Source organism: Eutrigla gurnardus (genome assembly GCF_963514095.1).
Source record: "Eutrigla gurnardus genome assembly, chromosome: 1".
NCBI lineage: Eukaryota > Metazoa > Chordata > Actinopteri > Perciformes > Triglidae > Eutrigla > Eutrigla gurnardus.
The window spans coordinates 22,152,396-22,168,873 of NC_139915.1; the positions used below are offsets into that span (position 1 = coordinate 22,152,396).

General features: G+C 41.1%; 1 protein-coding gene across 1 annotated transcript in view; it reads left to right on the forward strand.

The window, feature by feature from the left end:
• The first annotated feature begins 2,607 nt into the window (after window positions 1–2,607).
• Window positions 2,608–16,478, forward strand: part of lpin1a (lipin 1a) — a 17,516-nt gene continuing 3,645 nt past the window's right edge. Inside the window, exons 1-14 of the mRNA XM_084005038.1 lie at window positions 2,608–2,772; window positions 5,447–5,647; window positions 5,796–5,891; window positions 10,903–10,999; window positions 11,105–11,324; window positions 12,077–12,145; window positions 12,373–12,465; window positions 12,557–12,671; window positions 12,956–13,178; window positions 13,579–13,731; window positions 14,706–14,799; window positions 15,307–15,512; window positions 15,632–15,725; window positions 16,127–16,208. Coding sequence (XP_083861164.1) covers window positions 5,456–5,647; window positions 5,796–5,891; window positions 10,903–10,999; window positions 11,105–11,324; window positions 12,077–12,145; window positions 12,373–12,465; window positions 12,557–12,671; window positions 12,956–13,178; window positions 13,579–13,731; window positions 14,706–14,799; window positions 15,307–15,512; window positions 15,632–15,725; window positions 16,127–16,208 — 1,734 coding nt within the window. The 5' untranslated portion in view covers window positions 2,608–2,772; window positions 5,447–5,455. The remainder of the gene's footprint in view (window positions 2,773–5,446; window positions 5,648–5,795; window positions 5,892–10,902; window positions 11,000–11,104; window positions 11,325–12,076; window positions 12,146–12,372; window positions 12,466–12,556; window positions 12,672–12,955; window positions 13,179–13,578; window positions 13,732–14,705; window positions 14,800–15,306; window positions 15,513–15,631; window positions 15,726–16,126; window positions 16,209–16,478) is intronic.

The following is a 16,478-nucleotide window of genomic DNA, read 5'->3' on the forward strand; positions in this document are numbered from 1 at the left end:
TCTCTGTCTGTCTCCCTCTCTCCCCTCCCTCTGCACTCCCCTAGTTGGTTACTTGTCGCTCCCTGATGAATGACTCAGTTCTTAGAAAACCCAACACGTGTTTCCTTCCCCCCCCCCCTCTGGCTGCCTGCTGCTGATTGTGTGTGTGTGTGTGTGTGTGTGTGTGTGTCCACCAGCGACTCTGACAAAGTCAATGGTCACATGTTTGATAGTTGACAGTGAACATGTGTGTGTATATTGATTGTCAGGAGTAATCATGAACTGTGTTACATGTTGCGACTAGTTTCTTGCACGCTCACATTCCTCGAAAGATTCTCCATGGACTTCTGTTTTAGTGCTCACAGGTTCTACACTCTAGCGTGTGTGTGTGTGTGCCTGTGTGTTGAATTACATTACTATGTTGTGAGTGTAACTGGAGGGAGGGAGGTTTCTCAGAATCATTGAGCAATAACAACAAACGCTATGAGACGCAGCCAGGGGAGGCAAAAGTTTGTGTGCCTCTAAAGTGGGAACTCTGTGTCCCGACTCTGAGGTCAGGCAATGGCACCTTACATAAACTTCCTGGAATCTGAATATAGAAGTCAGGAACCTGTAACACCAGTCTAAAGAAACACTAGTAATTGTATAATTTGATGTAATTTTCTGCCAGTGTCTAGTGCAACCCAATCGGTTGTGCGGTAACAACCTAACTTTAATTTTGTTGTTATACTAAAGGGTTTTTGATTTACAGATGTGAGAATTCAATCTATAAATCATAGGCATACTCAGATGACATGCGTGGGAGCATATTTTGGTCTTAAAGCATCATTGAACATTTGCATGTTTAATTGAGCAGAGCATGTCTGGAAGTATTTGCCTGTTGCCATTGGTTATTTTGCTATTCTTGATTGATCTCCTGTCATTATCATAATCTGCTGCACCCTGTTAAGTCAACTTCTCTCTGTGACTGTGTCCCAGCCAGGTACTCCCACAAAGAACATATATTCTTCTCTGTCTCAAACTCATACATGTCTAATATGTTTACATTTACATTTAGCAGACACTTTTCTCATGTCAACATGAGGCAACCAAACTAGTGACTCAGTAAACCAGGAAAACGTCACATACATGCTATAGGCTATGCTGTTCTATGCTCTCTAGGATCAAATTGACAGTTTGAGCTTTCTTGCTGAGATTTCATGTCAAAGAGTCAATCTTCTCATCTGCAAGAAAGCAACAAGTGCACTTCCCAAAATGTTGAAATATTCCTTTTAATTGCAGCCAAACTTTGAACTTGATGAAGTACCACATTATTCCACATAGGGTTTCTTTGTCAGAACAGTGCAATCAGTACATGTGCAAGCTTCACATGCTATATTTACCAAATCTGCTACTTGGGAATGAAAACTTGCTAAGAATAATGACTTAGTTTGGCCTTTATGTGTCAGAGGGTAGATTTACATTTTGAAAACTGAGACACAGTCAGTATGTTGCACAGCTAGAGATGCCTTCCAGTCTTGTGAATGTCACCGCTATTCTTATCTGCTCTGCTCCACATAGGACTTGTATTTCTTCAGAATTACAACAACATAAACTGTTTGCCCTTGCTCCTCTCTCACATGAAGATGCCCAAACATGTAGTGTTCTGCATGTGTTTATATAAGATTTCGTCTCTCTATAGAATCTAAGATTGTTGTTTGCTGTATAGAGTATAAAAGGTGTTGGTACATCTACTAACTGCATTTTCACATGCTGTTTATTATCAAGGGTTTACAAGTTGTAACTAACGCCTTTATTAATTGTTAATTAATATACAAATGTTCAATATATTAGTTATAACACAAACATCTTGGTCATTCTTAACCACCTTTGGAGGTGCCTTCCATTTAATGATTTCTCGATATCAGCCACTTCTTTTATCTGTCGGTGCATGTCGTGGAGGGGATCATCTTTAATGATGATCTGGCTGTGTCATAGGCTTTCTTGTAATCAATCCAGGTCATGCACAGGTTGGTCTGTTTTATCCTGTCTCGAGTGACTGCTTTGTCAACCAGTAGCTGGTGTTTGGCTCCTCTGGTGTTGCTATCAACTCCTTTCTGGGCAGCGTTCATGAATTGATCCATGTGCCTAATCATCTTAGCCGCAATGATGCCTGACAGGAGCTCCCATGTTGTGCAGCAGAGGCACGTTATTGGCTGGTAGCTGGAAGGAATTGCTCCCTTCTGTGGTTCCTTCATGATCGATCTGCAGGCCAGCCACAACATGGCAACCCAACTGTAGTTCTTAAAAGGGGCTATACATTATTTAAAAGTATCAGTAAATGAGTTGTTATCCACCTATAACCTATAAATCCTTTATAAAACCGTATTCAAGTATTAGTATTAAATCACATACAATTATGAGTTATAAACGTAAATAAATAATTTTAAGAGGAAAATATTTTGGTCAACATGTGTCACGTCATCTCCGACTCAGCCAACCAGAAAGCTCTGCATTTGTAGCCTCGGTGGCGGTGGGAGGCATATTTTCACGGTGGTTTAAATAGCGAAAGCAGCCTCGAGAAGAGAGAGCGAGAGCGAGAGAGAGAGAGAGAGAGAGAGAGAGAGAGAGAGAGAGAGAGAGAGAGAGAGAGAGAGAGAGAGAGAGAGATCAAATCAGATGTCGGGAAAGCGTTAAACACAATGTGTGATCTGAAGAGTGACGCGTAACGGACTAACGCAGCAGAGGACGTCTGTGTGCGATTTGAATGGCGGAAAGAAGATTTCGGAGCGAAGAGCGACGTCAATAAATAATGTAAGTGGGATTGCCGGACTGGCGAGTGATCTGCCTTTACGTGATAACACGCATCACTTTAGCCAGTTTATTCGTAATAGCACAGTTGAAGCTCGAAGGTGGGTTTGCAGTATTATAATGTGCGGCTGTTTGAATACAGCTGCGGACCGCAGAGCCTCTCCCAGTGTGCAGATGTCGCCTCGCTCACAGGCCACACGTGATACAACAATCACATTACCAACCTCATGTCCATTTCGTTTTGTTATTCACCTTCAGAACGGTAGTTTGTTGCCTCTTTACAGATATCATTAGAAATAAATAACATGTAATATACAGTGATCTCAGGTTGTCCTTGTAGCCACCGTCAGTGATCCCAGAGTGTCAGACTGCTGCTCCAGACACATAACATCGACTGTAAATAATTGGATAATTTGCTCATATAATCTGTAGATCCTGCTGTCGTGAGAGTGACAGTGAGAGTTTATGATGACTGACTTTTAATGAAGGAGCCTCTGTGGGGGGTCGAGTGTTGTTGCCCACTCGCTTCGGAATCAACAGTCACTTGTTTAAGGTTCCTTAACTGCAATAGTCCAATAACATGCATTGCAATGAATGAGTTGTTTTGTGATTGGCTGTTACATAAGGGAGAAGCACTGTGATTGGCTTGAAGACTGGGCAAGGGTTCGCCACGTGTGTATGTGTCCCTCTGTTTGCACGTGCTGTCATTGTTGACAGTGATATCAGGTCTGTGAGATGACCAAGGGGTCAAGTAACTATGTAATTATTGTCACACACAGTCCCACTCCCAGTTGTTGAGCAATAAGCCTCAGAGAGTAAAGGTTCAATTCCCCCAAATGGAAAACAATAAAACAGACATATGTTCAGTGTTATTGGTATTTAGCCACACAGGTACTTTTGCATTCATAGCATTAAAAACACATTTTATTTTCCAGAAACAGTGTCTTGCTTACACTTTGGAAAATCCTGACTTCAGTTTGAACAGTTTAATTGGAACTACTGTCTTCTGCAGATGGGAATGAATATAGGAAAAGCAAAACTATTTGCACAGCTCGACATAACTTAAGTTAGAAAATATGTTTCTTCTAATTTACATTGACTAACCTGCCAAAAGACAGAGATGACCAACATATCGCTATACATGCACATTTTATATGTCTGTACTGTGACTACTATACATTTAATGTGTGATGCCATGAGGCTCAGTCTGGGCACAGTGTATTCATTGGTTTATTAAGTGTTGTTACAGCGGACTGGTCAGAACAAGTTGAGATTGCATGTCACCCTTGGGTCTGACGTACAACAGAATAATGCTGGGTCATTGCAGCAAATGAATCCCATTCTGACATTCACAGTAATTGATGGGTGTTAAGAAACCACCCTCGTCACATGGTCTGCCAAAACGCTGAGCCATCTGTCCCCGGGGCACGGTGTAATAATAATGTGTGTGTGTGTGTGTGTGCGGGGGGGTGGGGGGGGGGGGGGGGGGGGGTGAGGGGGGGGGGGGGGGGTTGGATAGAGGAGAAAGATAGAGGATGCCAGTATCTGACTCAGCACAAGCACGTGGCAGGTGGAGTTTTTTTTCTAATTTACCCTCCCTACCAATTTCCTCTTGACATTAACAAAACATAACATTTCTCCAAAGTACTTCTTCTTCCTCTGCTTCAGAATTTCACTCTTTTTTATCCTCTCTTTCTGCCTATCTGAAGTGTCACATGAGCAATGCTTCCACCCTTGTTTGAAGCTAAAGAAACACTTATGGCATGCAGTTTGATGAATAAATGATAAGCGTTTGTTGGGATCAGGCACATGGTTGATTCTGTTGATTTGCACAACAGATGAAAAGTGACTGTAGATTTATTCTGTAGAGATCTGTTTTCCACTCATTGATGTAATACCTACAGTTTCCCATAGGACCATTAGCTGGTATATAATGGAGTCTAACGTGTTAATAGTAAATACATGCAAAATATCTATGCTTATGTATTTGTATGAAAGCATGACATATCTATTAATAAGTATAAACCGTATTATTGATTTGGACGCTGACTGTATTTCCATACTATTCTCTCTCTCTCTCTGCCCTCCGAATCAACAACAACCCGTCTCGCAGCCCTGTGAATGTTTTCCCTGTCTGTCTCTCTCTCCAGGGTCATGTTTGGCATTCTGGACAGAGAGCATTAGAGGCTGTGGATCAGAGAGATTGGCACGGCACCATATGAATACTCTCATCCCCGATGGAGTGTATTTGCATTACAAAAACATACAAACCATCTTTTTTTTATAGGGAAAAGCTGAATGTTTTCTCATCCATGCACCCGCATACCAATCACAACCGCAAACGTCTCGCTCAGCAAACGCCACAAGAATGCTGTCATTGTTTATGGTTTCGGCAAAGATTGCAAGGGTTAGCGGGTGTGCGTTGTCAGTAATTGGACCCAGTGGATCAATAATGTATTCTAATGTGGCAGGGAGGCATTTTGCTTACACATCTCATCTGTCAATAGTTTGATCCCTGACAGCCAATAGGTCCATGAAGGGTGATTTTTCCTGCCATTATTGTTGTGCAAATGTTAATAAATCCTCCTTTAATGGACAAAAAAAGGGGAAAAAAGTAGAGGCACCTGTGTAGGAAAGCAATCTATAAAAAACGTCTTCCACCCTCTTCCCTCTCCAGTTACAGACCATGAACTATGTGGGTCAGTTGGCGGGCCAGGTGTTTGTGCAGGTCAAGGAGCTATACAGGGGACTCAACCCTGCAACGCTGTCCGGATGCATAGATGTAATCGTGGTCCGGCAGCCTGATGGCTCCTTGCAGTGCTCCCCCTTCCACGTTCGCTTCGGCAAGATGGGCGTGCTGCGGTCCCGTGAGAAAGTGGTAAGATTCTCTTTCAATTATTAATTTACTACGGCTCCTAAGAGGTGATGATGGAAGCGAAAACCAGGCATAAAATTGAAGGTTGTTTCATTCATGCCACTACGGTTTAAAGCATGTTTACTTAAAGGTCTTTGACTATGTCATGCAGGTGGATATTGAAATTAATGGAGAGCCGGTGAGTTTGCACATGAAGCTGGGAGAAAATGGAGAGGCCTTCTTCGTCAAAGAGACTGAGAACACAATGGTAAGTAATGATTGACAGACTCATTGCATTACTGTGTCAGGTAACACACGTAATTATAGGACAGAACATAACTTACTGACATGAAGGTCGTACAGGCTGAACTAAAATAAACCACTTGAGTCGCATTTGAACTCATAGAGTATACATTCAATTCTTGCCCTTCTGCATCGTGGTAGTTGACAGATTTCGCCACTTACTGATGAATCTGCAAACACGTGTCGCGTTAGGTTGGATCTCTACTGCCCTGACAAGCCCAGACGTGGCAGAATGGTGCCCCTCCTCTCAAAGTAGTCTGAGATTCAGTGAGTTCTGCTTCAAAATATCTTAATAGTCACACAGTGCCAGTGTGATGTTTGTCCCAAAAAATAAAAACAGAAGATTCTAAAGGTAATTCAATAAGATAAGAAAAGGAAAAAGAAAAGAAAACAGAACAATTATAGATAAGTAGGGTAAAGATATAATTAAGCAGTAAAAATTTTTTTTTATCACGGACAGACTGAGGGGTTGAGTTCACATTATTGCACAAATCAAATAGGATGTATGAATGTTGTTATTGCATAGAATATTGATATTGCATAGTGGTGTACATTGTTAATGCTATTGACCATGAATGACTGAGTCAATGAAGGAATGAGTGAATCATTAGTCAGGTTTTTTGTGTTTGTGTGGTTTAGTGGGAGCAGTATTGATTGTACAGTCTGACATCAGCAGGAAAGGAGTACTCAGAGGGGTCGGACAGCCTCTCACTGAAGGTGCTTTCTGCTGTTAGAGGGTGCTGCATGGGAAGGGACATGTTTTTCCATCGTGGATGATAGCTTAGCATGTGTCCAGTGCTGTCGGTATGCATGCCAGAGTTCAGGGTTCAGTCCTACTCAAACTAAAACATGTGTGCACTTACAACAACTGGTGTACATCCAGAAAACACATCACTCATTCAGCATTTCATTCTGGAGGCTTATGACTGTGACAATGACATCCACAATGCAAATAGTGTGTTGGTTGTTTATAAACAGATTGGATTAGGAAAAAGTGGTTGCCAAACATCCAAGCCATGTCATAGCCTTTGTCCACTGTTTTGTTTTTGTTTTGAAGTCTTTCCATGCAACTGTAGTAGATCATGTTACACGGACAAATGAAAATACAGCAGAAAACAATCTTACTTTGTAAAGTGATAGGCGAGGTTTCATGGGAAGTTGAGTGGGAACACTCGTATGAAGGAAATAAGGATGAGTGGTGAGCATGATGAGAGTTGGCTGTGTTTCCCTATTAGGAATTAAGAGGAATATGTCATAATCTGAGAAGATCTAATTTCTAATCTGAGGGGTTACATTGGTCTAATTCTTCTTTCATTACTTACTGTCTCTGTCAAAGATCAGGAGCCTTTCTCCATAGCAATGCCAGCAGTGCTCTTTCGAGTCCATCCTGCGAGAACAATATAATGCCTTGCTCCTTCATGATGGGGAAATAAAGTATGTACATTTCATACTTTAGATGCTTTTTTCAAATTCAAACAAATATTTCTTTGTCACAACATTTTCTTGAAAACGACCAGAGGGCTATTTATAGCTCTGCCAAATTCAGCTTCCCGACAGTTTCCCACAGAATGCAGAACTGTCTGTCACTGATCTGTGTGCTGTCCAGATAGACGAGAAGGTCGAACAGATACAGATAGAGAAAAAGGAGCAAACCAGACAGTAAACAGGTAAAGTACTAAAGCACAGATACTCATGTACAGGGTTTAAGGCAGCTTGAGGACTGCCATGGTCTGTTTCAGTTTCAAATGATTTGTCTTCCATCATTGTTTTTGTTCCGTCTGTCAGTAAAGGACTAAATTATCGTCTCACTATTTTGAATGGAAAAAGATCAAAAGCATTTTTAAGGAACTATTTGCCAAATGTTAAGCCAAATGTTCAGGCAGAAATTCATATTCAGGCTAGAACATCAGGAATCTCTGACTACCTAAATAAAGGGGGGGGGGGGGGTAATAAAATCCACATGGTGTAATTTGCGGTTATGTGGAAATGGCAATAATCTCAGTTATTGTGTCAATTTTTACAAAAATCTGTATGTGCATGAAGTGGGTTTGTCTCAAAAAAATAGTCGATCTGAAAATCATACATTACTTCATTCACACTAGAAAATGCTGGGTTATTTCATCAACCCAACTGCTGGGTTATGAAATGTGTAACCCATTTTGGGTCATTATATGGGTCATGGGTTATTATTTGGGTTATTTTTGTGCAACCCATGCATTGGGTTAAATACAGTTGGGCTATACAGTCTGTGGTTAAAATCCATCAACCCAACAAACATCAGTTGACCCAGCACTTGAGTTGTTTATGCTTTGAACGTCGACTTCTCCGTCATCCACCACAAGCAGCGAGCGGCAAACAGACAGATCATCCTCGTCGCGGCGAGCCAAGTTGAAGGTTTGTGCACACTATATTGAATTCAATTTACGTTACGTATTAATGTAGTATCTATATATTGTCGTTATCATTGAACCACACACAGATGCAGTTAATCTGTTTGGTGTTAGTCGTTTACCAAATGAATTAATGAAACGTCCATAATGCCCGCGAGCTTTTGGTCATGTTTATTGAGTTAGTTAGCCAGCTAGCTCGCTGGTTCGCTAGCCTGGCAGCCGGGAGCCAGTGGGCTAATTATCCGGCTGGTTTGCTCGCCAGTCCGGTACTTCGCCAGCTAGCCGGTTTGGTGGGTGCGCGCGAGCTAACTAACAGGCTAGTTCACCGGCAGTTGCTTTGCTATCATACATGTGAGCTACCTAACCTATGATGCTAATTTTTAGCAAAGCAACTACCGGTGAACTAGCTTGTTAGTTAGCTCGCGCGCACCCAGCGAACCGGCTAGCTGGCGAGCAAACCAGCAGGAGCATTAAAAACGCGCACCGCGCAGTGTGAGAGCGAGAAGCATCCTGCTGGAGCCGGATTTTGAGAGCATCGCTGCAGACGGCCAAAGTGGGGGCTGATTTGCCGACTTGGCGCAGGATTATATGGGGGCACATAGTTCAGTATGTCTCCTGAAATGTTTATTACCTGTGGATCAGACAGGACACTGGGGTGAAGACTTCTAGATGGCCACCACTGTTTATTATATTAAGCCAGGTTTTGTCTTTTAATGAAGTTATTTATCTATTATTGTTCCAGGTCAATGGACAGCGCTGTTGTAGAAAAACTCACAGTGGCAGCTGACAGACCTCCATGATAGTTTTAAAGGTAAGAGCATAATTTTATCATTCCCAGCAAGCAGATGGCCTGCATAAAGGGATTATTTGAAAAGTCATGTAAATGACTGCATTGTATGTTAGTGCTCATTCAGTGTTTCTTGTATTTTAAGTTAATACATTGTTACTGAAAATGCATTTTAATTCCAATAGCTTCATGTAATTGGCCCCATATTTTAGCTGTTCTACGTTGTAAAAAATAAAGATGTCTTTGTGTTTTGTTTTTATCTTTCAGATGAGGGAATTGATGAGGAGAGTGTTCTTCTTTTAGAAGAGGGGTCCATCAGGCAGTTGATCCCAAAAGCAAGATATTGTACATTTATTCATGTTATTTTGCAGTGCTGTCAATTGTTGAAGATTGTTTTGCACCTTAATCCTCTGATCTGCCAAAAGTAGAATAAATATTTTTCTAAAATTCTAACATTGTTTAAAAGTGTTTATTGCATAATATATTTGCATGACCAAATTATAGGATGTATTTTAGAGGGTTTGTAATGTAACTGTTTACGAGACATGGGTATTCTGTTACAGTAAAACACAACATCACGACAATCACCATTTTTGAGGTAGAATTATCCCATTGCAGTTTATATGAATCAGCATTAGGGTGGAATATTATATAAAGTATAATTTGCATGATATTTAACCCATTCATTAGTTGAATTGACCCAGGGCTGAAATGAATTTGACCCAACATTTGGGTTAAATATGAGCACAATATTCAACCCAATCATATGGTAGAATCGACCCAGGGCTGAAATTGATTGGACCCAACAATTGGATTAAATTTGTGAACCCATCCATTGGGTTAAAGTGACCAACCCATTTTGTTGGGTAAAAATAACTACTGTTGGGCTGGTCCAATATTGATTAAGGTGTTGGGTTAAAAAATAAACCAAATTGGGTTATTTTTAACCCATCATTTTTTAGGGTGTTCATGCAGGTAGATTCAGTCTTGTGCAGACAACCATATTCACAGAAATAACACATCTAGTTTTGAGAGAAAGCGTTCTGTTAAGAGATTAGTTAAGAGACTGAGAAGGAAAAAAGTGCTTTTGGGTGGATGTTTCCAACAAGGTTTGAGCTCTTAGGACATGAGCTGGCATACAGTATGTGCACAACCTGAGCACCATCCCTTTTTCTTTCCCATCAAAATGAATTGGGCTGTGTTGGAGCGGGCCACGACACATGCACCGCAATGCATGTGTCTGCACTCTTTGGATTATCGCTTTATCTTTTCCTCCTTGTCTTTCTTTTTCTCTTTCTGGCACAAAGTCATTGTGCGATTTTTACTAATCTGAACTCAAACTCAAATTTCCACCAGATTATGTCGACTTGCTTGGAAAAACAATCTGTCCCATCAATATAGCAACACTCAGTTTCTACTTCACAAATAATATTTTCATGGTATAACACTTTTTTAATCAAGTTAGCTCCATGGCTCCACTTTGGTCCAGACTTAAATAATTATTTTCACTAAGATGTTAAACATATAAATAAACATAAATATAGTTTGATACCTAAAGCTATAAAAACATATAGCCGCTAAACATGCATGGCATTGTGAGCATGTTGCCACGCTGGCGTTAGCATTTAGCTCAGAGCACCACTGTGCAATTCCACTTTCCCACCTAATTCCACGGCTAATTTGTCATTATTTTATATTTTATATTTTATACTGTTAATTTCAGTCTGAGCAAGAAGTTTGAAGGAAGGTTTTTGATCACATAGACGACCTCATTGCATTTCTTGTTTTTATGTTGATAGGAAATAGTTCCCTCTCACCTGGCAACATCACCCATCATGACAACGGGGACAGAGTTAATGGAGTCCCAGCTAGGCAGGGGCGGTTCTCATCACCATGGTAGGCCCTGTTGAAAAAAGATTGGGAATTTTGTGAAAATATATGTGTTTTTTTTTCTTTTTAAAAAAAAAAACAGTTTTCATACCACTCTCTCACATCCCATAGACACCATCCCCTGCAACTCACTTCCTGTCCAGAGCCTGGGACCACAGCAAAGCGATGGTGGAATGATCAAGAAGAGGAGGAAGAGGAGGAGGAAACCACGGCCAGAGGCAGGTGGCGGAGGAGGAGGGAGGAGAGAGGAGAGTGGGGAAGAGTTCTCGGATGACCAGGACATGTTTACTATTGACCTGAGCTCTGATGAGGAGAAAGAGGGTGACAGCAGGTGTGTATTTGTGTGTACACATGATAGATTGTGTGCATTTATGTTTTTCATGCATGAATGAGTGTGTAAGTGGTTGTTCCAGCATTCTGAATAAAACATTTAAAAAAAGGGCATGTGCATTTAGGCTGGATGAATCAGAACAACAGGATGTTTTTATTCTGTTAATGCTCAAATTGGAATTTGTCCATTTATTGTGGGTCTGTGGGTGGGAACGGCAACCACTTTGATCTAGATCAACAGCTATTGGATGGATGCCATGGAATTTTTGTATAAACAATCATGTCTCCCTTCGGATGAGTTGTAATATCTTTGGCGATACCCTTGCTGATCATCCAGCGCTGTCATCAGGTCCAATACTTATGTATGAAACAAAATTCAGTACAATCATTTCAGTGGCTCAAATGAAATCCTCAGGAACAATTAAGGGCTCTGAGATTTACAGTAATGGGTGAGGCTACATGTGTGGGCATGTTTATGTATTTGTGTGAAGCCCTTCGAAAACTTGCTCTGTTTGTGGGACTCATTCCCACATTGTTATCTGTCTCTTTGAAATAATGTGGTTAGTTAACCTTATGTTAGAGCAGGAAACCTCCCGAAACCTTGAAACACATGAAAGAATGTGTCTCTGAGTAAGTAAAGTACTTGTTTTAGTACTTGTTTTACTTGGTTGGACTTTCACGTGTGTGAGTATGTAGTATGGTGTGCGAATGCATATAACTGATGTCTCCCTGCATGTTTGCGTTTGTGTTCAGACCTGTGTACGGGGATCAGGGGTCTGCAACCAACACACACCCCAGCACTGACTGGATCCGTTCACAGAGGTATTACTTTGACACAAAACAAAAATATACAGAGATGCACACTGTATGATCAACTTATTATCTTGTTTCACTAAACTCTTCCTAACCTCGATTCAGCTCTTCTTTTTATTCTGTTCATATTCTTCAAAGCATTTATGTTTTCTGAGAATAATCTTGATTCACTGTCTCTCACTCTCTCTTTCCCTCCCCTTGTCTTCTTATTCTGTGTTTGGTGTGTCTTCCTGTAGTCATATGATCAAGGAGACCCTCTCCATCCCTCCACCCTGTGGTCTGTCTATCTCATGCCCGCAGACGACTTCTCACTTCTCCTCGCTTGTTAGGTATCGCATCCAAATTGACCCTCTCTGAATGCTGGAAATGAAATAATGTATTAACGAAGGGATCTAAATCAGGTTTTTTCCACTTTCCCAGCGGCCCAGACGATTCTAGGTCTTCAACACCGAAGAGCGACTCAGAGCTAACCAATCAGAGCAAAGACAACCCGGAGATGTTGTGGACCTGGGGGGAGTTGCCACAGGCGGCCCAGGTACACACGCACGCACACACACACACACACACACTTACAATTAGTATTGTAAACATTTCATAAAGGAATAGTTTGACATTTTGGGTAATTGACATTTTAAGCCTTTGTTTTGTACGTATTAAACAAATAAGATATAATGTGTTTATTAGCTTTAGAGTTGCCGGTGGGTGGATTTGGACTAAGATTTGTTAGAAAACATTATTTCCCAAAATGGAGAAATAAATGGAGATGCATATTATGTATGGATAATAAGTGTGATCCCTCTTTCTCTCTCTCTTTTATAGCCGTCCTTCCTGACTTCCCACCAGAAGCAGGACCCTGCCCCAGCAGTCTCCATCCCGGTGTCTACCAGCACTCACTTCAGAGCCATCAGTGACACCGGACCGCCCTCCTTCACTCTCTATGCTGCCCAGCCAGAGGAGGCCGCTGCTCAATGTGGGGACACTGAAGAAAGCAAAAGTAGAGGCAGGGTCGGACTAACCACAAATACTGGGGATGGGGCTACAGGTAAGCATAGTAGTGATATGGAAGATTAAATTGATTTAATTGTGTTAAGTATTCTCTACAATAATCAATACATATATAAATTGTGTTATTAATCTATACTATGTATTGCTAACAACTCACTGTCACACTTGCAGCACTTGCCCTGTAGTAACTCTGGGGGTGTTTTATTCATTTATTTATTCACGTGTTGAAAATGTGACTTCTGAATGAATCAGATGTAATTTGTTAACTTTTCTATGGATTAATCATTAATGAACAGAACAGCCTGATTTGAGTGGTCGAATAAATTATTGCGCAATCAGATGGAACATTTTTAATTTAAACTCATGTATCAGTATAACCTGGTGACCCATAAGCTTGTTTTTATCATAAGGCAACTGTGGGTCTTTTTTTTCTGTAGTTAGAGATCTGGAAAGTGTTGGGCTATCATGTCCAGAGATGGAGGGTTTAACAGCCGGCTCAGTGTCTCCCAGGATTCAACTTGATCATCGTGATGAAGGCGTGAATAGAGGAAGTCCCATCAGAACAACAGATTCACCGTCCAAGAGAAAAGGTATCAGCGCTACACCAAGCATACAGGAACAATGCAAACAGGATTAAACAGCAGCCTCTGAGAAGTGGCACACTAAATGGTAAATGGTCCTCATTTATATAGCGCTTTTATCCAAAGCACTTTACATTTGTTGACTGACATTCACCCATTCATACACACATTCACACACCGACAGTGTAGTCAACCGCATAGGGTGACAGCCAGCTCGTCAGGAGCAATTAGGGTGAGGCGTCTTGCTCAGGGACGCAAGACACTCAGCAAGGAGGAGCCGGGGATCGAACCAGCAATCTTGTGGTAACCAGCCAACCCGCTCTACCTCCTGAGCTAATGCCCCCCACTAGAGAGCAGAGTCGTACTACACGGCCGCCAACTGAGTTAACCTTGATTAAATCACTTGAAAATGACACCAGGCCTGCTCACTATGACCACACAGACCACTACACACATCAGACCAGTCAGTTTTAACTTGATCTTCTCCTCTTTTATGACAGAGACCAGTGACCACATCAACTTTTATGCCCTTATTCCGGCAATATAAAAATGCCACAATTGGCGCGCAGGTGCCTAGTGGTTAGAGCGCATGCCACGTATGCATGCGCAGCCGACCCCGGTTCGAATCCCGGCCGGAGGTCCTTTGCTGCATGTCACACCCCCTCTCTCTCCTGTTTTTCCTAACTGTCCACTGCTAATAAAAGGCGTCTATGCCTGAAAAAAATCTTAAAAAAAAAAAAGAAATGCCACAATAACAGGGAAATCATATGGTTTGCATGAATTGGGGATTTCATTGAGAACTTATGCCAACCATCCTGCAGCCGCACCTGCCGCCTTATTTGAAGGGTTGTTTTGACCAAATTGTAGAGTGATGTAGACATTAAGGAGCACGGACAAGAAAAGATTATCTTGAACTCAAAGTGTCTATATGCTTTATTATCATGCTAGTGCTACTGATGATGTGTAATATTGTCTCTTATTAGAAAAGAGAAGCCACCATCTTGGTGCTGATGGCATATACCTGGATGACATTACAGAGCTGGAGCCTGAAGTAGCTGCCCTCTACTTCCCCAAAAGGTTCAGTAACAGACATTCAGTTACAGACAAGTATACAAGTACAAAACATATTCCCACCCATGTACACACTTTTTGACTTGTTTCGTGATGTATAACTATAGCTAACCATTGCTGCATTACATTGCATTTATTTAGCTAAGGCTTTCATCCAAATCAGCTTAAAATAAGTGTATTTAACCATGTGCAAGAATCACGCAATTACATCAACATCATCAAATATGCTGATGTACTTCAAATCCTAACTAGAAACAATTATAGAGAAAGGGGGATTTTTTTATGGGCCGAGGTGCATTCTGAATACTTGCAGTAATTAAATAATTTTTTTTTTTTTTTTTAAATACAGTTAAATAATTGTGGTGTCCACAATTGGCTGATTTGCTGCTTTTCAAACCTGTTTAGGTATTTTAAGGCACATTAGGCTTTTGTCTATTTGAACTACACCATCACCAATAATATTTCTCAGAGATGCATGTGTGTTAGAACCGGTGTGTTTCTCTCTCTCCTCAGTGATGGAGGCAGCAGCTCAATGAGAGGGGACTCCGAGATGATGATGATGATGATGGGGGTGCGGAGCACTAACCAGTCCCCACAGTCAGTGGGCAGCAGTGAGATGGACAGCGGCCTAGACAGCTTGTCTGACCAAGCAGGGGACCTGCCTCATGTTGCCATCTCTTTGTGCGGAGGACTTACTGACAACACGGAGATAACAAGAGGTAGGATAAGCAATGTTCAAGAGGCAAAGACAGGGACAAATGGTGACCGTGCTGATCAATTTTAACTTCTTTCCTGCCCTTCTTTGTTTCTGTGTGTGTGTGTGTGTTTCATGCCACAGAGCAGTTCAAGGAAAGGGCAATTTCCTATCAGCAGTTCTCTGAAAACCCTTCCATTATTGATGACCCTAACCTGGTGGTCAAGATAGGAAACAAGTATGTACTAGTGAGACGTTTTGAGAAATACACTTTTTTGAGTTTTGATACCTCTCTCTAACAGCTGGTTAGCGCAGTTCAGTAAACGCCTGGAAAAGAGGAGAAATAGGGAGCCTCTCTCTGTACAAATGTAAAAATATCTGCTGTTCAGCACATTTTAAACTGTCTGATTAACATCCTTCATTTGAAAGAAAAACAAAGTGTAAAAAGTGTATATCATGGGATTCACATGAGATTATGTGCCATATTTAACATGCAGACAAGAGAGTGATATTCTTCTTATCTAACATTCAACAACAATGTATATGCATCACTGGAGTCATAATCCCTCCTTTAGAATCAAATACAGTATGTCTGAGGTGTAAAGAAGTGCTTATAGCTCCCTCTGTCATCTTTTGTAGGTACTACAACTGGAACACAGCAGCTCCTGTCATGTTGGCCATGCAGGTTTATCAGAAACCACTGCCGCAGGTAAGACCACACTAATACACAATACACTAATCTGCTTCCAGTTGACTGCATGTTTTATGTTATGATTTTATGGCATCAGTGGTGGAAGAAATATTCATATTTATTTAAATTAACGTTGTAATCGTGGTATTAAAACTAACCACATATAAAATTATACAGCAACGTATGATGTTTTATGGTGTCTCAATAACTATATTCTGTTTCAAAATTATTTGAATATGATTACATTGTCATTATATTTGTTAGGTGGCGTTTGGTGTCTTTGAGTGTGCTGCAACCCCC